We start from the raw sequence: 21,024 nt of genomic DNA, 5'->3' as shown, positions 1-21,024 counted from the left end.
ACTCTGAAAAGTAGGGCCTGGGCCTAACATTGACATTCGGGAAGGACAAACATGCATGGGTGTCGGGGGAGTAGTTAGTTCCTTGAGTGGAGGTGGCATATACGAATATTTGTTCAGCTGTTTGCTGGGAAATACGTTTCCGTGGGGGTGGCTAGGAGCATAGGAGCGTTCCACCTGACCCAAATATCGTTCGCCCAAAACGATTTCACCGAACTAATCACGTTAACTCCATCTCAAGTTCAGGCTGCGACTCAAAAGGTAACCTTAACCCCCATGATTAACCGTTGAGAGTTACACTTTCGGCCAATGGTTTCACCCAATGTGAAAGTGCCCAGTGCGATATGAACCGAGCACACACAATGGGAACCGCTGGTTCGAGTATCTAGTATCTGCTAGATGCATTTATGAAATGCACTTTTTCGGCGTATTTTCCTCTTGTAAAAATATATTTCGGCACGTACACAAAGAGGGGCTCGAATTGCGTTTGCTTTTCCCAGCCTTGAGATCAGACAATGAGATCTTGTGAGGGGAGTTGGGAGTAGGGGAGGCGGGAAGTCGGGGAGATTTTGTAAGACACCTGAGGCAGCGACGTCGGCGGCCGTTGCATGTCATTTTCTGACGCTATCTCAATAATTCATACGCAATTGTATTGAACAATAAATTAATCACACGAACAAGCCGAAACAAACCGCGGCAAACTGAGCCCGAAGTCGAGGCTAACCAAACCAGCCACACACATGACTCTCTCGGCTTCCAGCTCTTGCATCCCGGACTCCATGATAAGCGTCATAAACCATGAGCTAAGTGAGTTCGTCTGGAGATGGGGCCGTGACACGCCCGGTAACAATAGTAGAAGATAGTTGTACCAAACTGTAGCTATCAGGAGAGGTATGCCAAAGAAGTTTATTTGCTTTATATTTACGAAATGTTTTGCCAACCCAATTGCAGTCACGCCGCCAGCCCGCCACCATAAACGGCCGCACAGATGCACATTTGGAAAAATGAATAAATATTTATAGCAAACACGATTCGCCAGAAATGTCGGTGGAAATTAAAAGAGCAATTTTCCAATTGAACAAAGACCAAAGACGAGGATAAATGGTAGGCAAAGAGGAGTTGCCGAGGTGGCCACCAAAGGAAGCAAAGATCAAACAAAGATCGAACGTGTTTTGGGTGCAAAAGTCAATTAATCATTAGAGAAAAACGAAACGAAACGAAACGAACAACAAAAGCCGATTCCATGTTGCATGTCTCTCGGTTTTGATGAGGCACAGGAAGTCAGTCCAATGTTTGTTCAGTTTGCCAAAGTAAAAGTCCCGAGCTGTGACAATGGCAAAGTAGCATTTTGTGCAATTAACGAACATTTTCCAGATGCCGGGGACACGCTTTGCTTAAAGCTTTTCCAGCCCCAGCTCCAGCTCCAGCAGAGACTCCTGTGATCCTCGCCAATAATTTCAACAACTATCCCAATTTCAATTTGAGCGTCGTAGTCAAAGTCGCTCAGCGTTCCACTGTGCATACTTTTTGCTTGCAGTGCCTTGATACCTTTTTAATTGCTCGGTGTAAAGTTACTTTGTGGCTTTTCCCCACTTTTTGTGGCACTATAACTAGGGTGCCCCCACCCATGAGGCATTCGTACATATGAGTTGGCTCAGTTCGGGCAGTCACTCAGCTAGTCTGTCAAACGAGCGGCCATTCATATCGGCTGGTTTTTCATATGCGAGGACTTTATATAATCGAAACCAGGCGACCTAAAATTGAAGGAAAAACTTGATATTGAGCAATCTGGGTTGATGGGTTGGCCAATTAACAGCAAATTGAGGCCAAGAGATCGCTAAAAATTATCAGATGGAGTTCAAAAGGCAGGCCTGCGGTCCAAAGTGTCTGGGATTGACTTCTATAAAGTAAAGTCTGCTCAGCAAACAAAAAGCATTTATATTCCATTTCATTGCCCTGTCAAGAGAGGTGTAATTAAAACATACATTAACGGCTGATTACGTTCCGCTGATCGCTGAGCATTAAAGGTTAGTGGATTGAACTTATGCTTAAGGTCTTAGGAACTTTGCACAGCTCAGCCGCATTGTCATCAAACTCAGTCTGAGAACCAAAGTTAGCTCTTTATTCTCTGATCTTGACATTATCTTTGACTCAACCAGAACTGCCATTTAATTGTCACTGATCAGTGATCTATCGCAGACATCTTAACCCAATTGATGTTATCCGCCGAAGAAAGATCACTTCAACGTGTCGCCAAGTCACCGAACAGATGATGCCATCTGATCGTATCGGTAAGTTGAAGATCACTTTGGATTCATCAACCCTGACCGAAAGGAAAAGCAGTCACAAAGAGATCAAACAAGACCACCTGAAGATCCCCACTCCGCTGTGAACCTTTCACACTTCCAATCGAAATCGAAATGGAAATGGAAATAGAAATGGCAATGGCAATGGAAAACGAAAGTGAACCGAACAAGCCAAGCCAAACCAAACCAAAGTAGAAACAAATCGAGACTCTAATTGTTGGATTGTCTTCCTCGGTTTATGGCTTGTCACAGCTTGACGCTGGTTTAATTGAGTTGCGAATAAAATAGAGCTGTAAACATATCAATTACCAACCCGACCTGCCGGTGCCCGAAGCATGCGCTTTGGCCCAATTATCGTCAGACAGATACCAAATATATATCTATATATCTATATCTCTCTTACGCACGGCAGATATTACCCATTGGCCACCACTCTTCCCTCTTAACTGCGATTATTTCGCCTGCTTACTCTCGTTTCCTCTGTTTATTTTCTGCAATTGCAGTGGCAGTTGCAGTTGCAGTTGCAATGGCAAAAGTTACTTTGGAAGATTTATCGCCAGGCGGCTCGCGCCTGCGCCATCTCTTTTCCTCATTAGCAGCCCCCCCCAACTCACTTTTTCTTTCTGTCTTTCTTACGGTGCCAACTTGTTGCTTGGTATTTTATCAAAATCGAATCTGTGGCATTTCATTCGAGTCTTTGGTGCCTCGCATGCTGAAAGCAGAGTGCCGAATGCCGTATGCTGAATGCTGAATGCCAGCCCACACATCCCCAACAAGTTGACGACAATTTTCCAATGCACTCCAAAGGGGTATAGCTGTTCTGTGAAAGGAGTTGCCTTCATTTTTTATATTCAGTAATACTCTCTACATGCGATCTTTAGGCTTTGCGTTGTCTTAAAAGTTTGCCACTTTGATTTGATTTTAGTTTGATTTCATGTTCTAAGAAGGGTATAGGAAAGTATAGGCTTGGCTGCTTTCGCTGTGTGCTTCCACTTTCCAGTTGCAGTGGCAGTGGCAGAGTTTGTCATTGTTTGGCTGCCATTGAGAAGAGCCCGTCGCAGTTGGAAGTCGCGTCATAGTTAAGGAAAAGCATTTTATCTATGAGTTGTCAATGCGCGACTGCCAGGCATTGTTTTTACTGCCAGCACTGGCTGAGCTGCTTTTGCTGGCTGGCAAAGGCTGGCAAAGGCAGCTCCGAAAGTGAATCTCAAATATTTCTGATGGCAATCGGCTGGAAAAGCGCCAAGGATGGTGTCTCGTTTGGTGGATGTGGATGGTGGCACCCATGTTCGATGTACGTCAACAGAATTTGCGAACAAGGTCATGGGAGCTGGTGGTGGGGAGGGGCTCTTGGAGGGGTCTCTCCATAACACATACACATCGCCGACATCTGGCGGCTCATTTGGAGGAGATTTTCCGTGGCCAACGGTTTGTTTTGCCAACGCAATTCACTTTCTATTGCATTTCGAATGCATTTCTCCCTGCCGCTCTTCCTCTTTCGCTTTCGTTTGGGTTTCGTTAATGAACTCAAGTGGCATTCAGCTTGAATATCTTTGAAGTTCGTTCTTTTTCTCACGAAACCCTCGAAAACACATCTCATTCTGCCCAGCCAAGAGTTCTGCGAAAGCTCTTGATTTCGGCTTTTGTTTTCATTTTCCTGCCTTTGTTTTTGTTAAGGCAGCCGAAAGCTGCAGTTGCTCTGCGTCTCACCTGACAGAATTTCGGATTGTTCCGCATCTGCATTTTGCACTTCTGGCTTGGATTTCAGTTGGGCGGCCAAAAGCTCGGCAGACAAAAGGCTTATGAGAGCGTTGGATAAGTGGAGAATGTGTTAGGTATTGGGTGCACCGCATAAAAGGGTTCTAGGGTTACCAAAAGGAATTCATAAAAAGCTGAATGAACGGTTTTGGGGAGTATAGTTACAGCTTTACTTGTCGGTTCTTTAAATTTCAGAAACTATCTAACTTTCAGCTAGAACTTACCACTTACGGATGTTTATTTTTGTGGGGTTGAGTTAGGCAGCCCCCTTTTGAAATCCATATTTTGGTTACCTTTTTGTTGGGTCCACGTCAAGATTTCTGATCTCTGAGAAACCCACAAGAAATTTCCCACTGAACAAAAGAGGAAAAGTATATTGAATTTCTACTGCGAGTACTCCCCTTGAGCCCCCTCTAAGACCTCCTTACTCCAAGACCGACTGGGAAAGGGATCCAATTATCGCCTGGAGACGTTGTCGTCGTCGTCGTCGTCGTCGTCGTCATTTCTGCCGTGGCTGCTGCTGCCGTTGTCGATCGCCGTTTGTGCCCATTTCCGACTTTAACAGCTTGACCACAGATACCCTGCTGCCCCCTTTCCCAGCCGCTTTTCTCTCTTTTTTCTTTTTGTTTGCAAAGTAAAACGACGTCCATTTGTTTTTGATTTTTTTGGTTCGTGCAAATTTAGCTGAGTTTTCAGCTATTTCGCTGCCGCTGTTGCTGCCGCTGTTGTTGCTTTTTACAAATTGCCTGTAAATGATATTTTCACAACTCGCATCGATTGACTGGCGTCCCGCAACACCCACCGCCCCCGGAGCGGTCCAGAGAAGTGAGAGAGTTCGTGGAGGTTAATGCGACCAATAAATTGTTGTTGCCGATTTCTGCCGTTGATGTTCGATGCTTTATGAGCCATATTTTGCCTCTCTTTTCCACTCTCGAGATCCGATTTTTTGTGGGTCGGGAATGCCGTTTAAGCTGTTGTCTTTGGGACGTTGAGCCTAACGGCAAATGACGGGAAATATTGAAATTTTGCGGCCTAAAATTGTTTTCAATTTAATCGACATTGTTCAATTTTTCATGTCCAGCTCGGCTCGTCGTCTGGTCCTCGAGTTTTCCGAGCTGGGTTTCCCTCTCGCTTTCCGTTTCTACGATTTGAGTGCAAATATAATTAATGATAATGAATTGTTATGCGACCGCCCTCGGTCAAAACTGCAATGCAAAAAAATGTCGTGCAGCGGTCGAAGTTTGTGGGAGTTTGGCTGGCAAGTATTTGCCTTTTTTCTCAGCGGCTTTCGGCGCAGCTGATTTATCGCTGGAGACAGCTCCGAGGTTGCGGCGGTGTCTGGCGAAAGGTTTCCTTAAATAACGTTAGGATAATGCAGAGCTAGGAATACCCTTGTTAGGTTGTTAGTTGCGCCTTTCAGTAACACAGATTATCGAGTATATGGAATGACTTAGAACTAAAAACTATGTTCCCTAAATCGTTTTGATGGTAAACCCCAAAAGAACAATACAGCTTAGAGATCTGTAAGCTTTGGAGTGGAGTTTGAAATACGAAGAAAGAACTTGTAAACTATCAAACATTCTACCTATTAATGCCACCTTTGGCCCATAAATCAGACATTCCTTCCATAAGTAAGCATAAAAACGTTGAGGAGTGGAAAACTAATTTGGAGCTGGCCATCAGGTTTATGATACCCCCTGCTAGAGTACCGAAAATGCGGCTGGGCAAATGCTGGCTGGTAAAAGTTGATGGTTTATGCCTCAGTTTCTGCGTTCGGCTTTCCATTATGCAACGGCTGGAGCGTATATCTGTGTCTGAGCCAAGTGCTAATATCAAACATCGCTGAACAATTTCCCATTTTGCTTGCTGTTTCTGCTGCTGTGGTTGTCATTAGTCAACTTACGTTTCCGCTCCATTCAAAACATTTTCACGTCATTTCGCTTATTTGTTTTAACACGCATTTACTTATCTCTCTTATTGGCTGGCTTGTATCTCGTTTCAGCCGAAAGTGAATTGAATTGAATGGCTTCGAATGCTTCGGATGGATGTGTTGGCCGCAAACATCTCAGCTCACTGAATTTCGACTTTCGCACAATTCGCGCGCTCTTCACACTCGATTATGTGAGTAATTGTCGGTTAATTAACTCTGCCGTGGCGAAAAACAGATGGGTTCATTAGCAGTCTCCATCCGTATCTCTCAATCTGTGGCTGTCGTGCGGGATAAGTAAACTTTGAGCGGTTAATTAAGAGAGTTACGGCGTGGAGTCTGGACCTGAGCTTAAACTGGGGCCACTTAGAAGTGGGTCAATGCCAGGGTCAGGCCAATGCGATGATGGAAGCTTAACTAGGAGGTCTCAGTGCTGAGTTTAGCTACTTCTAAGTTAGCGCTGGCTTCCCTCTAGTTCAGTTAAGTTTCTCTGAATCAAATTTATGTTTTCTGTTTTCTTGCACCACTTAACCCACTAATTTGCTGCTGATCACTTAGGGGTGTGACTGCGGGGTTATTTACTACTTCGGCACCTGTCAGCCGGCTGGGGAGTTGCCTCCTGTTCGCCCGTTCATTTGGTGGGTCAGTAGTCATAACAAACGACTTCCCTGTGGAGGGGCGTGACCAACTCGGGACTAGTTTTTCTTAAACATATTTTTTCTGTGCTCCGATAGCTTTTCTAGTGTCATGTGTAATATGTTGGGGACCCCAAAAACGATCGCAGAACACGAGGAAAACGTGTTCGAACCGCAAAAACAGGCAACACACGAAGCATTTATCATATGCTCAGGAATGTAAACATGCAGGGGGGTTGTCTAGAAGGGGTGGGAAGGGGGAGTGTAGATTGAAACCAAAAATGTTTATAGGCTGTAGACAAATTTCGTTTGCGACAACTCAAAAGGCGACAACATCGCCTATAAGTAACTTTTATAGGTTGCTAAATTTGTGTTTATGACTTTTTAAGGTATGAAAATTTATTGGGACTTGTAGATAACCCAAAAATAAATGTATTTCATTGCTGCCGCCAGAGTGGGTTCGCGGTAAAGTTGCTTGACTGTAACGAAATGGTGACAGATCAGCAGGGAGAGGGTGTTTGGGTGGTGGCCTAGTGGTTGGGAGGTGGCCATACAATGTTTGCATGTTACCAAAAATTTGTCCCCACTTTCCGAGATACGAAAGCTTTCGATTTCTTGTCCTCTTGCAGTGGCGAACCACTTCTCTAATTGCTTTTGCACCGCAAATAAATTTCCTTTTGTCTTGGCCTGGGTGTGTGGACAGAGGCCCCTGCCCAGTGTCTTAACTCCATTACCATGTTCCGTGTCGCCATGTGCCGCACTGTACCTGCAGTTTGCTTTTATTTTTCCTTGTTTATGGAGGAGGACTTTTGACTTTTTGGCGGGTTCATGGGAAAAGCAAAGGAATGTTTCCTTAGCATTGTTAGGGTAAGTTGGGGAGTTATCGTACTATAGGGTTGTATGAGAGAAATATGTTGTAGAATGTGAAGAGTAGTAAAGGGTATATACATTGCCTGATTGCCTGGTTTAAAAAACGGATGAAAACCCTTTCCATCATAGATCTTCGACTGCGATTATCTGCTGTACAGCCTTTAAATCTCAGTTATCTGCTTCGCCATCGCCATATCTCGTGTATCGGCCGATACAAGTTTGTCACAGCGAGACACGACCGCAACAAATTAAACAATTCATTGTCTTGGGTGCCCACAAAAGGTGCAAAAAAGGCTCTGTGGGCAGCCCCCTTAATCTAAACTAGGTTGCACTGGACCACATATTGGGATTGTTTTCTGTGTTTTTGCGGTTGCGGTTGCAGTTGCGGTTGCTCCAATACCTTCGCCGCGATGTTGGTTTACAAGTCAATATGGTTATTGTTATGGTCGCCAGATTGCCAGCGATTTGGCCACTTGGCCAACATTCACGTGTGCCAAAAGTGACGCCGTCTCACCTCTCCTCGTGAGTCCTTCCCTCTGCTCCTCCTGTCCGGGCAGTTAACAATTCATTAGGTGTTGCTGCTGCAGCAGCAGCTGTTGCAGTTGCTATGGCTGCAGCCACTGTCTTTGGCAATTGTCAATTTATGGCATGCTGTCTGCCTTTGGGGTCTCCTCCAATCATGGCTCTTAGCCCGGTCAACTCGGCTTGAATGGCCAAATTGGTGGCGTACGTTGGCAGTGCCAACGCGATTCTTGGAAGAATTCGCAGATAAGTCGGTTGGCTGCTGGTTCATAAAAAATATAGCTGCAACTGCCGGTTGCTGCGCTGCTGCTGTGCAATATAAACAATATTTTAATTACGCTTTGGTCTGCGGAATGTCGATTTCCTCGGTCTGGGTCTCTCCGGTTGTCCGATTCTGAGGTCGACTCGCTGTCTGCAATCGGAGTTAGCTTTTGCAATATTTCTGTTACTTTTGATACAGTTTCAGTTTCGGTTTCAAGTTTTCTGCTTTAGGGTTTACTAGTCTGGCCAAAATACCACCTCTATCAACGATTTTATCGCCACTTATGACTTCACACCCAAAGCCAGCCGATGACTAAATTACGGCCAAGTACGCGAATTTTCACGACTTATTGGGGCCAACTCGACGAATTTCGAAGTCTTATCTCGTCTGGGCGCGTAGATAATGAAGTATTCTATATAATTGATTACATTTCGGGCCACTCGAGGGTCGCTAAATTGCCTTATCAACTCTATCTAATCTTCAGGCACGAGTAAAGTTCATCGGAAGAAACTGAGTAAACAAAGTAATAGGTTTTTCAATTGCAGGCACTTGATTTGCTTTAATTGGCCACAGAGTTTTCCAGCGTGTGAATAAACTGCGATTAAGTGAGTTCACATCCGGTTTTCTGGGCGTTCTGTTCTCTTTTCTTTGGGGATGGCCAAAAGCCGAGTAAATAGAGAGCACAGCGGAAGTGAGTGAAGATCAAAGAGAAGGGAAACGGAATGGAGAAGGTTTTCTGGGAATCAGAACAATGAAAGTTTTGCTTTCGATTTCAAAGAGCTCTGAAGGGGAAATCGAAATTTGATTAAAGTTTAAGTGCATTCGAGTCGAAACTAAAATAACATTAACCATTTGTGCTAAAAATGATCAAAAAATGACTCTTGCAGATTTGAATGCAGTTCGACTAGAAATTAAAAAACAAACCCAACGAGGTATGGCATTCCTTATTTGGCCCATTTTTGAGGTTGCTGTGGGAAATAATAAAATGACAATGAAACCAAATTGTGACTTTTGAGTGGAATTCGCGCTGTTTTTTATCAGTATTAGCTTATAACTCGATCAAAAAGAGACGCACAGCTATAAGGAGGATTGTTTTGTGCAGCTAACGACCCAAGCAAACATTCTATGTGGTTGCGGCGATGAATTTCGAAAATTTAAATTTTTGTCAAATTTGCATTTTTTGTAAGGGGTACCATCATCATTTTTTCCAAAAATTGAAAAAATATTTTTTTTATCAGATTTTATTGACACTTGATTATTTTGAAAATATATTGAAAAAGAAGCTCAACGACGTATGGCATTCCATATTCCCACCATTTTTGGCTTTGAAATGAGAAAAATACTGATATTTTGAGACACAATTCGGGAGAAACCGATCTTCGCATTTTTTGAACAACATAAAAAATTACGAAAAATTTATAAAAAACTACTTTTTAAGTGTGGTACACAGTTCGACGGGGAATTTAAATACGAATTAAGCGAGGTATGACATTCCATGTTACGACTATTTTTGGCTCCGCAATGAGGAAGATACTGATATTTTGGGCTGATAATCAAAATTGTGACTTTTGAGAAAAATTCGCGATATTTTCCCCCAGTGTTATGTTTATAACTTTGTCAAAAGAAGTCGCAGAACCAAAAGAAATACTGTTTTGTGCAGCTAACGACCCCAGAAAACTTTTCATTTGGATATGAAGATGATTTTCGCAAATTTAATTTTTTGTAAAATTTCACTTTTTTGTAAGGGGTACCATCATCATTTTTAAGAAAAATTGAAAAAATATTTTTGTTTTTAGATTTGAACGCCACTTGAATATTTTGAAAATAGATTCAAATACAAGCTCAACGACATATTACATTTCATTTTCCGACCATTTTTGGTTAAATTCGCGACATTTTCCCCAGTGTTATGCTTATAACTTTGTCAAAAGAAGTCGCAGAACTAAAAGAAAGGCAGTTTTGTGCAGCTAACGACCCTAACAATCTTTCTGTATCATTTTGGTGATGATTTTCGAAAGTTTATTTTTTCTCAAATTTTGCATTTTTTGTAAGGGGTACCATCATCATTTTTTCCAAAAATTGAAAAAATATTATTTTCTTCAGATTTGAATGGGACTTGAATATTTGGAAAATAGATTGAAATACAAGCTCAACGAGATATAACATTCCAGATTCCGACCATTTTTGGCCTCGTAGTGAAGAAAAAACTGATATTTTGAGACACAAATCGTGAAATACCGATTTTCGCATTTTTTGAAAATCATAAAATTTTACGAAAAATCTCAAAAAATTTACTTTTTGAGGTGGGTACACTGTTCGACGGGGAATTTAAATACGAACTCAACGAGATTTTACATTCCATGTTACGATCTTTTTTGGCTTTGCAATAGGGAAAACACTGGTATTTTGGGCGGAAAATCAGGGCAGACTGATTGTCGCCTTTTCGAAAAGAAACAGAAACAACAGAAAATTTGTCGAGAAATTCAAAAATATTCTTTAGCTTTAGATTTGAGTGCCAGTTGAATATTTTGCTTAAAATTCAAGCTCAACGAGGTATTACGTTCCATATTTGGACCATTATTGGCTGAGTTATGGACATAATACTGGAATTTTGAGGGAAATCAGGATGTGAACGAAGCGCAGCCAGTGATCAGTAACCATATAGCACCTAAAACGAAAGACCTTGATTTTTAGTTCCAACCGCAATCGAAGATTTATGAACCGATGCTCCAATGGAAATCGAAAGTTTTGCTTACCCACAACATGTCTTCCGAAATCCCGAAATAGATTCTATTGTAATCTTTCCCAGCATTTTATAACGCCAAACAATGAGCCCTGGCAGATTTACGAGCTTCTCGACTTGGAAACTTCGTGCCTGGCATAGCCAATATGCGATCTTGAAGACCCCTTCCTCCAAACCACTCCCCACAATCCACATGTTTGTTGACTTCATTTTGGTTTCGTTGGCTTATATCTACGCAAATATTTGTCTATTTTTAGCCCTCTCTTTGGCTGCCCCTTTACTGTCTCCTCTTTGTGCTTATTAATGGCCTCTGCTTTGGCTTCATCTTCCTCTGCCGTGGGGTCTCCGAGGTCTGTGGGCTTTGTTGTTGTTGGGCTAAAACTTTATGTTCCACATGTTGTCGGTCGGGACTTTGACTTTGGATCGGTCTTCTTTGGAACTTTTCAGCTATTACCGAATGTTTGCAGGTGCCTTATGCAAGAGTTCAACAGGTGGTCAGATTCAGGAAAAGACTAGAAAGAAAACTGTTGGAAGCGAAGTGAGTTATTAACTGAAAGTGTTAAATATTTGGTAGAGGCATAATGGGTCTGATTTGCATATCAGTGGACCTTTGAGGCTTACAAATGCCTGGCTTGAACTTCAAAGAGCCACTGATTGGGCATTAAAATGTTGAATAAATTTTGGTAAACCCGAATTCTTAGGCCGTATAAATCCAAATCTTTATCAAATGGCATGGAAAGCTCATCGAGCTTACCCATTTCCACGCGGAAGTCGAACGCCAAGCCTACCTATAAACCTGAAAGCCAAAGAAACGTAAACTGGAAATTCGCAATTTCCCAAATGAATTTGCCAATTTGCCGGCAAGGGGAGGACTACGGACTGCGAGTATCTTTCTCAGCTTTTTCAACGCCTTTTCGACGGCCTTTCGGTTGTTAGTCACTGCGAATGCGAATCCCCATTTTGCATGCAGACCGAGTGGAAATTTGCATAAAAGGGGAGACTGTCTGACAGCGGCGGATCCAGCAATTCCTTGGGCCCCATTTCAGGTTCCATGAGTCATAACCACAAAAGCAAACATTGGATTTAATGGCTAGCACATAAAAGAGCTGGGCCTTTGCCGCATTCATTGCTATTACTTAATTATGTAATTAATATGTCTGAGGCTCTTGCACAGAGTCATAAAATGATTTCGCCAAAAGTTGGTTCTTTGAAGTGGAAGAGTAAAAAGTTAAATATACATTTTGTTAAACGAGACTGTAGAAACTAAGCAATCAAGGTAAGCCTTTGCAAGAGTCAATGTTTAGTTTATAGAGTAACTAAGAAACTTTATGGTTTTCAAATAAGATTGGCTTAGGAAATTGTGCCAACTATAATCCCAGTGCTTTTCTATTAGTTAATGAATTAATATTGAAAGTCGATCACTGCAATCGCTGGCTATCAACAGCCCTATCATTAATGGGATAACGCTCTGATTGCGGTTAGTGTTGTAAGGCTTTTAGCCCAAAGACATGGGAAACTCAACTTCCAGCACTTAGCATTGATTTTTGCTACTGGGGGAACGACCTCCCCCTCAATTATAGCCGCCTCCACCCAGTTTCAGTTGCTAATTTTACAATTCATTTTTCCTCACTATTCGTCGAGTCTTTCGGTGCTATGGGACCTGGCGCTCAAGTGGCTAAATGAACGCTTGCAGGCCAATTTTGGAATCGGACAACTTCCACCGCCTTTTGGCCAACAAATTAGCATACGAATTTGGTCCCACAACTGTTTTTCGCTACTAAGTTCGTATGAAATTTTGATTGCCCCGCGATTAGAATCGTGTTCATTGTTTATATTTCTCCGCTTTGCGGGAGTCGTTGACCAAAGCTCCGAAATGAAGTAATATTTTGCATACGTAATTACTATAATTTCCCCCATCCCTCCCGCTGTGCTACGTAGTTACGTAGCTCGTTGTCTGCCGCTTACAGTTGCTTTTAATTGCCGTTTACAGTTTCGTTTTGTTTGCTCTGCAGTGGGTGTGATATGCGATACGAGAAATGGGTTCGTGATGTGGCCACTGCACTCAGCTGGGGTTCTACCTGAGCTAGTTATGCTGATGTGGGAGGGGAGTGGAGGGGTCACAGAGATTGAGATAGAGGGTTCTTTCATCACCTGAAGTGTGTTGCAACATCTGATAGTCCGAGTAGTATGGCCACAAAAGCTAGAAAGGTGGAGATATTCAAAAGAGTTGATTCTTGGGGAGAATGCTTAAAAGATGCATTCTAATTTTTAGATCTTTAATGGGAAACAAGTCAAAGATAGACACGAAATAGAGCACAATTAAAGGTAAATAAACGATCAGTGATCATTGAAATTCCTCTTTTATAAGCACCTGCTACATCAGCCCATGGGAGATGCAGTAGATGAGGCGAAAAGAAGAGCTTGTAGGAAATGAATCCATATTAAAGACGATCCCAGAGCACTGCGGCTTCGTCTTTTAATGGCTTTAGTAATAATACCCATCATTAGTAGAAGGAAAATGAGAAACGAATAACTGCAATGCCGCTAATTATGCTACCCCATGAGGCGGCCCCTCACTAATCATAATCATCATTTCATCTCGGCCCACCTGTTTTCCCCTTAATTTGTTTGATTTCCTTTCGACTAATGTGCAAATTTGCCCGCTCTCTGGTTTCGTTTCAGTGGAAATAATTTGGATACGCAAATCAGGCATTTTATCAAAATAACGAAACAAGTATTTTGCATAAAAACGAGCGGAAATCGAAAGGAACGCCCTGAAGGTCATTGCCAGGGAGCGGAACGTCGGCAACGAAACGGGAAACAATGGATATGGGAGGAAGCCAGGCAGACATGCAAATATTGGGCGACTTTTGAGGGGTCCGATTAGCATAACTCGCTCTCTAAATAATATACTATGTCCCCCACATGCACACGAGCGGAATAAAGCCAAATAGAGTTGGAGAACAATGGAAATGCAACAGGAAAGCGGAACGGGAGGAGAGGGGGAAGTCCCGAAATCAGAGAAAGAAGCAGCGATGACAAGTAACCAAGAGACTGATAAAGCGGCCATGATGAAGGGTGGAAACGAAGGATCGGCCAGGGAGTTGGAGTCCCCCGGCGAAACAACCACCCGAAATCAAGAAAACACAACGAAACCCCTTAAATCGGATGGCATATTCGCCATGCCAGCCACGCCCCCAAGTAAGGCAGGGCTAACCACTAAATCGGCCAGCAGTAGCCGCAGTAGTTCCCTCAAAAAGCAGCGACGTGGATCGAAGGGAAATGCCAATTTGAACGCAATGGGAACGGAAAATGGAGTTCCCAAGAGCGCCTCTGGCGGTGTTCAACTGAACTATGGCACTGGCAGTGTTGGAAACGACCTAATCAAGCAGTCGCAGTCCATGACGTCTTTGCAGGCCCCAAACGAAGAGCAGCAGGAGCGTCGTGACGTCATCCAGGCCAAGCTCCATTTGGAGCGGCCCTACAACAGCCTCAAGGTGAGTGATCCCAAAAATGGGAATGGATCTTGGTGGGGTGAGAAAGGGGAGTTCAAGAGGAATTCCGTCAGGTTTTGTGGCTGTGATGTGTGCGTGTGCTGGCATAAATTTGCAATTGATCATAAGCTAGCGAGTTCAGATGATACCCTTTCCAAGTAGTTCATGGACTACATAATAAACTTACTTACTAGACATTAATCTTCTGTCAGTTAACTATAAGACTATGGTTCTTTTAAAAATTATAGTCCTGAGAAGAGATCGAGATCATAAGACAGCAAGTTCTAGTGCTGGAAAATGAACAAAAGAGTATATAAAGCTTGGCTTCTTCAGCTTCGCGTACCTGTTGCACTTTTAGCCTTCGCTCGACACGCTAACGAGTTTGGTCTCTAAAATGACAGCCGGCCGTTAGAATTTCTGCTCTCGTGTTCGTGTTCTTGTTCTTGTTCCCCTAATGGTTGGTCTTAGTGAGTGTGTCTGTGTCAACGGAAATTGCTTTAATAAATTATTAATAAATTTCCCGATTAGCATGCCTTTATGAAGCCGAGTTGCAACGGTTTAAAGTGTGCAACTAAGTTGGCGCCACTGGCCATGGACACAAATTGCTAATTTATGCTCTAAACTGGAATGCCAAACAGGCCTCAATTCTTCCTTTTTCCAGGCGGAAAATGTTCGTATTTTAGAGGAATTTATATGTTTTAGTAAGATAGTAGCAGGCATCTAATATCTTTTGAGATATTTGTGTCGGTAGAGGTGTGGACATAATGTTTGATTTTCAGTGACGGAAGAGGGCGTGTCAAGATCGTTTAGGTAGATCTTATCAGCGTGGGCCTAACACGAAATCTGCATACCAAATGGCTTGCTCCAGTTCTCACAGAATTCGAGATTATATTTACTCTGTTCCCCGATAAAAATCTGATGAATTTTACAAGACCGAGCCGCAGATATATTTTTCAAGGCCTCCAGGTGTCACAGCTTGCATATTTCGCAGCTTATTTGGCTGCAAACTTTTCTGAGTCACTGTAGGCGAGTTTTGTCCGAACCGCGAGTCACTCCGCGATAAATCCCGCCTCAACTCCCCGCGTTTCCGCCTGACTTCTGCGCTCACTCATTTAATCAATTACTCAAATCAGCAGAAACAGCAATAACACAATTTCATTTCAATTTCGTTTGCTTTTGGGATTACGACTGAGTTGCGGTTGTGTAAATAAGGAATTTCCTCCGTGATTTCTGCCCGAGCCGCGCACTTTCTTGGACAAATGAGCAAAATGCATTAATTAATTGCGCGCGCTTTGCGATTTGAAGTGAATAAAACCAGTTTTCTGAGCGGCCTAGAGCCGGGAATCTGAATCGCCAGCTCCCAAGATGGCCAAGCGTATTGTTTCGGCCGTATTTGGCACGCCTCAAATTGCTTATTTATTAACAACTTTTAGCGGTTTCCCCTTCCTCTTTTCAATCGTCTTTCGACGCTTTTTTGGTCTTTGCCACTTCAGGGGCATTGTTTTGAGGCGCTTTAAATCAATCAACATTTGTCAACATTTTGCGTTTATAGTAAATGCTTTCTTTTATGGCTTAATCGAGGTAATAAATTCATTTAAAGTGATCTTCATTGTTATAAAGAACTCATAATTGGCATTTGGAAAACTTTTTACAATTTTCTACAAAATTTTTACATTTTCTTACAGTGCTTTCGAGTGTCAACACTAGAAGCGCCACCAAACATACCTTTAGCATTTTGAAACTTTGTAATTTTGTAATATATTCTTAAATTTTGTTTACTAAGATAGTTTTTCTTTGAAAATTTTCAGAAAAATTCGCACAGCAACAAAATGCACCGTTATTCGTGGGGAAGCGGAAACAGTCAGTGTAGTTCAACCAGTCTCCACAGCAGCGCCACTTTGGGCCTAGGCTCCTCTGGCAAAGACGACCTCTGGGCGGCCATTCAAACGAACTACAACTACATCATGGACACAAACCTCTTGGACACTTGCAAAGAGGCGCGTTGTGAGATAGAGGGCGCAGCAACAGTGCTGGAAAAGTCCAGTGAATGTTGCCTTAAGGTGAGTGAACTTCTTTAAATATTGTTTATAATTCGCAATTAATTACTTTGCTTAGATGCTCGATGAGACCCAAAGACCCGAGGGTCTCTGTGAGGATCCCAAGGAGCTGCGGCGTTGGCTGCGCGAAATGGAGAATAAATTGGAGAACTCGCCGACCATCACGGAGTTGACATTGTTTGGCAACGCGGAATTGCAGCGTCATCTAGCAGTTCACTCGGTGAGTTAGACAGTATTTAATATTTGGGGCATACTTTCAGGGCTTCAAAGTATATCGAAGAATAATTTCCCGAGTTTTATGCAACGTAAAACTCGTTAAGTGTAAAGATATTTATATACCTGTCACATAAATGTATGCTATGAACTTTCCATACCCCTTACGATTCACAAATTAAAACTGAAAAAAGTTAAATTAAATTAAAAAATATTCATTCACATTTACCAAAAGAAAAAAAAAAAACCAATAGCGAAAAGAGTAGGGAAACATAACGAAAAATGTAATTTTACGCATTTTATATAGTTTTTTGCTTCTGCCCCCTCGTGACTTTGGTTTTTAATGCACCTTTTGTTGGAGTTTTCCCCTTCCAGCGGCTTCCGTTAGTGCGTCTTGAAATTGTGCAACTTGCTTTGTATCTCGAAAAAGAAAAGAAAAACGAAATCCGTCAGTCATTCTCATTGCCCCCGCCGCCTGCCCAAGTCCCCATTGACTTCCCCTCGAAAATCAAGACAACAATGTTCCCTTGTTTTCCTCGCTTTTTCTTTATTTTTGTTACGAAAATTTATTGAGCTGAAAGTGAAAATTGCTGCGAGGAATATAGGAAGGGGGGGTGGAGAGGGGCGGGGCTTGAGATAACCTCGTCGAACCTCTCCGCTTGATAATTGGCATTCGGACGTTTGTAACACCTTCAATGGAGAGTAAATTCGAAGTCTCCGTCTCTGAATTGCCCACAGATTTGTTTTCTGCGCTTTTCGGTTTTCCTTCTCGTATTTCTCTGATTTAGGGGGATTTTTATCTGAGCAATATTGTCCATAAACAAGGCTCTGGGCTCCCCATATTATGTAATTGTGTGTGAGCTGGGAAAATCTTAGACGGAAGAGAGTCTTTGAGGCTTTGGTCTCCGCCCGTGGCTTTGATTTGTGTAGGTTTCGGTTGAGCTTTGACCGTGACAGAAGTTGATCGGTGCGAGGAGGAATATTGCATAAGAATCGGTGGGATATGAAATTTAATTTCCTTTCCTTAACTTAAAACTTCCTCATTACTCATGTAAAAAGTCTACCAATTCCAGCGCCTCCTAAGACTGACTTTCTTTACCCATTTTCCTGACCCATTCAGGAATCGTATTTTTTCCTAATTGAAAATTCCTTTTAAGCTTTTTCAATGGAATTCCTTGCACAAGCTTGCTCCTCCCTTCCCCCCGAACAGAAGAAAAGAGGCAGCCAGCCACGAGCCAAATGAAAGTAAAACAAAACCCACAACCCAGGCGAAAAACTCCGAAAAAGTTGAGTTTGCATTGTGGGCAGTTAGCCGAAAAATGGCCGAGACAAAAAACTTATCTCGCTAAACTCCGGCTGGCTGCCCCTGATTTACGACAATTGTTTTGTCACGTTGTCGATGGCAGAAAGAGAGCCTCATGGAGCCAGAGCCAGGCAGTATCGACAGACGACGACGGCAGCAGCAAATGTCAATTGCCCAAAATGGCTAAACATATTTCCAATAAGTTGTTAGGCGTTTGTCTCTGTCGATTGGCTGCGGCTGCAGTGGTTGCTTCTGCAGTTCCCGGGGGCGTAGACACGCATTCAGTGTCCAAGTCCGAACTGTTAACTGGAGTTCCAATTCCACAAGTCGATCGACGCAATCAAGCCCCATAGCTACTACCCAACGAGCAAATGGAAAGGCGGCCGAGGAAGATGGGGATCGAGATTGGGTTTGGAGCTGGGATTGAGATTGAGATTGAGATTGAGAGATGATCGCCGGGAAGCAAAAACCAAAATTTGTCAGCTGCCGGACAAAGGCGATGGTCGTAACGAGCTCAGATCACAGTTGGCTCCCCAAGGTGCTGACTGCAATATCCTTTTTAATTGAAAATCCGAAGAAAACAGAGTTAGGCCCAGAGAGAATAACTGTAGGTTTGGCATAAACCCAAAATTTGTTTGTCTTGTGTGGGAAAAAGTTGGAGTAGGAATCATACATAGAAGAAAGTAGAAATAAATCCTTTTGAAATGTTTTCCTACTTATAGATATGCAGTGAAACAACGCCCTCGCCGGCCACAATGGGTTAAACACTCGCTGTTCTGGCCAAGAAAAGCCGTTAGCAATCATGTTCCCTGTCGCCTGCGACGACAGGATGTCTTTGTTTTCTGGCCAACTGCGGCCACCGAAAATGGTCAAGACAAGCAGCAGCAGCCGCAGCAGCAGCAGCGTGACAAAAGCGAGAAAATAAGTTAGCTTTTCGCTGGCTTCCCTGGAAAAGCTGGCGGAAAAGTGAAGGTGGTGCAATTTAGACTCTGGCCAGGCGATTAGCTAAGAGCTGCGGCCATAATCGCATTGACAATTTCGATTTCGTGTGCGGGAGTCGAGGAAGTGCTCCACTTTATGGCAGTCATAATTCCATGTTTCACCGCGATAGGATTTTGCATTTGAAATTTCGATTTGGTTGGCCGCTTGGCCGCTTGGCCGCTTGGCTTGTCCGATTCTATCGAATGGGTGTCCATTGTGTTCGCGGCAATCTCCCTCCGCCAGATTTGCATAACAATTGCTGGCTGTAACCTTTCGCCCAATAAGTTAGCTCCAGTCTGGACTGGATGCGGACCATGTGGCCAGCTGCAGTCGCTGGGCGGCAATAAAACTGTTACCACCGTATTAGCCCAGCCGGGGAGTAGTTAGCCCAAGTGCACTTAAAATTCAGTTACGATTACTGCCCATTGGTTCGGTTATAGTTCAACTTTCCCGTTAAATGGACCTTTAAATATACTTTCCATTTCATCTGTCATCGTTTAGTCGAACTTGGTCCGAACTGAATGGTAATTGGAAAGATATACTGCAGAAGGATCATAAAGAAACTTGGCCAATAATCAGATGAACTAAACTGCTACCTCAATGTTCGATTACCAGCTGCTTAAGTAGGTCTTCCACTCCACATTAGCCAAGCACAAGAGCAAACGCCAAAGCCAGACCAATCTCCGCTTATCGCTAACAATCGGATCAGAAAACCTTTCTCTCCTCCATCGATCGGGAACACGCCCAATTTCATAAGAGAATAACACACGGGAAAGAGATGGACGAGGGTCTCTCAAGTTCAAATGGGCTTTCAGTTTTCAATATTGAGTTTCACTTTCTTTCGTGATTTAAATTAACAATTAAAGCGGATAATTAACAAAACGAAAACAAAAGCAGCCTCGCCGAATCGACGGCAACTCCCCCCGAGCGGGCCAAACAAAATATTATTACAAGCTGGTGGATAATTTATCAAACGAACTGCGGATCTCGGCTAGCTGGATGACGATGAAGTCATTACCGCAGGCAGCAGCAGCAAACCACACAAAGGCAGGGCTAGGAGAGAGACTGCGTCACATGTGAGGCGGATCAAATGATTTCGTCATAATCGAGCAGCAAATTGCCATTTTCCCCTCTAATTGAGAAATAAAGCTGCCAAAGTCAGGGCGAGAAATATTAGGCTGGTAAGGAAGTTGAACTGGAATGATGGTAGGCTATACTAAACTAAAACTGAAACTAAAACTGAAACTGAAACTAAAACCGTAAGCCGAAAAACGAAATGAAATGTGGGGAAAATTAAGAAGAAAAAGCGAACAATAAATCTTTTGGCAATAGGAAAAACAAAAGCAGCCACAAAAAGGCCCCAAAAGCATGATCACAAAATTGACTTTCGAACACAATTTATTTTTATATTTTCTCTGTTTATTTCTTCGGCTTACCAGTCTTCAGTTTTCAGTCTTCAATCCGCTTGAGAGTTTTTCTAGCCGGCGATTTAATAACCCGAATAAAGCCCGAATAAAAAACAATGAAAAATTCATGTACGATCCATTCGGTTTCGGGTCCATCATTTACGCCGAGATCGAACCGCAGCCGCAGCCGCAGTCGTAGCCGCAGGGGAAAAGGGAAAGGCGGCTCTCGGCTTCCAGCGGGACTCGAAGGCTTTGCTTTGTCGCAACTTTAATTGGCTCAAATTAAAGACGAGCTGGGATTGGGTTTTATGGACACGTTGGCGGATGGCGGATGGCGTATGGCAGATGCAGCAGCTGCAGTCTAGAGGCGTTACTTTATTTCGCTGATTAATGAAGAAATTTTCTCTGGAAGCTTGCCACCTTGTTAACGACTCGACTACGAGTCAGAGTGTGACTATTCGCAAATACGAAATGAGCGAGGTGAAAACCAAATTTAACAAAATGTCCCATAAAATGATCAGCGGACATGGAAACCACTTAAGCCCGTGGA

The 21,024-nt window shown here is 43.0% G+C and overlaps 1 protein-coding gene across 3 annotated transcripts in view; it reads left to right on the top strand.

Moving 5' to 3' along the window:
- The window catches only part of LOC108104664, a 108,851-nt gene that overhangs the window by 20,806 nt on the left and 67,021 nt on the right, over positions 1–21,024 (top strand). For 2 of the 3 annotated variants that reach the window (XM_041817995.1, XM_017210854.2), the window contains exons 2-4: positions 13,703–14,517; positions 16,323–16,574; positions 16,630–16,791. In XM_041817995.1, coding sequence (XP_041673929.1) covers positions 13,987–14,517; positions 16,323–16,574; positions 16,630–16,791 — 945 coding nt within the window. In that variant the 5' untranslated portion in view covers positions 13,703–13,986. Of the gene's footprint in view, positions 1–6,063; positions 6,183–13,702; positions 14,518–16,322; positions 16,575–16,629; positions 16,792–21,024 lie in introns of all 3 variants that reach the window. The other variant, XM_041817994.1, reaches the window with a different exon arrangement.

This window comes from Drosophila eugracilis, unplaced genomic scaffold, assembly GCF_018153835.1.
Source record: "Drosophila eugracilis isolate 14026-0451.02 unplaced genomic scaffold, ASM1815383v1 contig_2088, whole genome shotgun sequence".
NCBI lineage: Eukaryota > Metazoa > Arthropoda > Insecta > Diptera > Drosophilidae > Drosophila > Drosophila eugracilis.
This window is presented reverse-complemented; position numbering and strand designations above follow the sequence as displayed.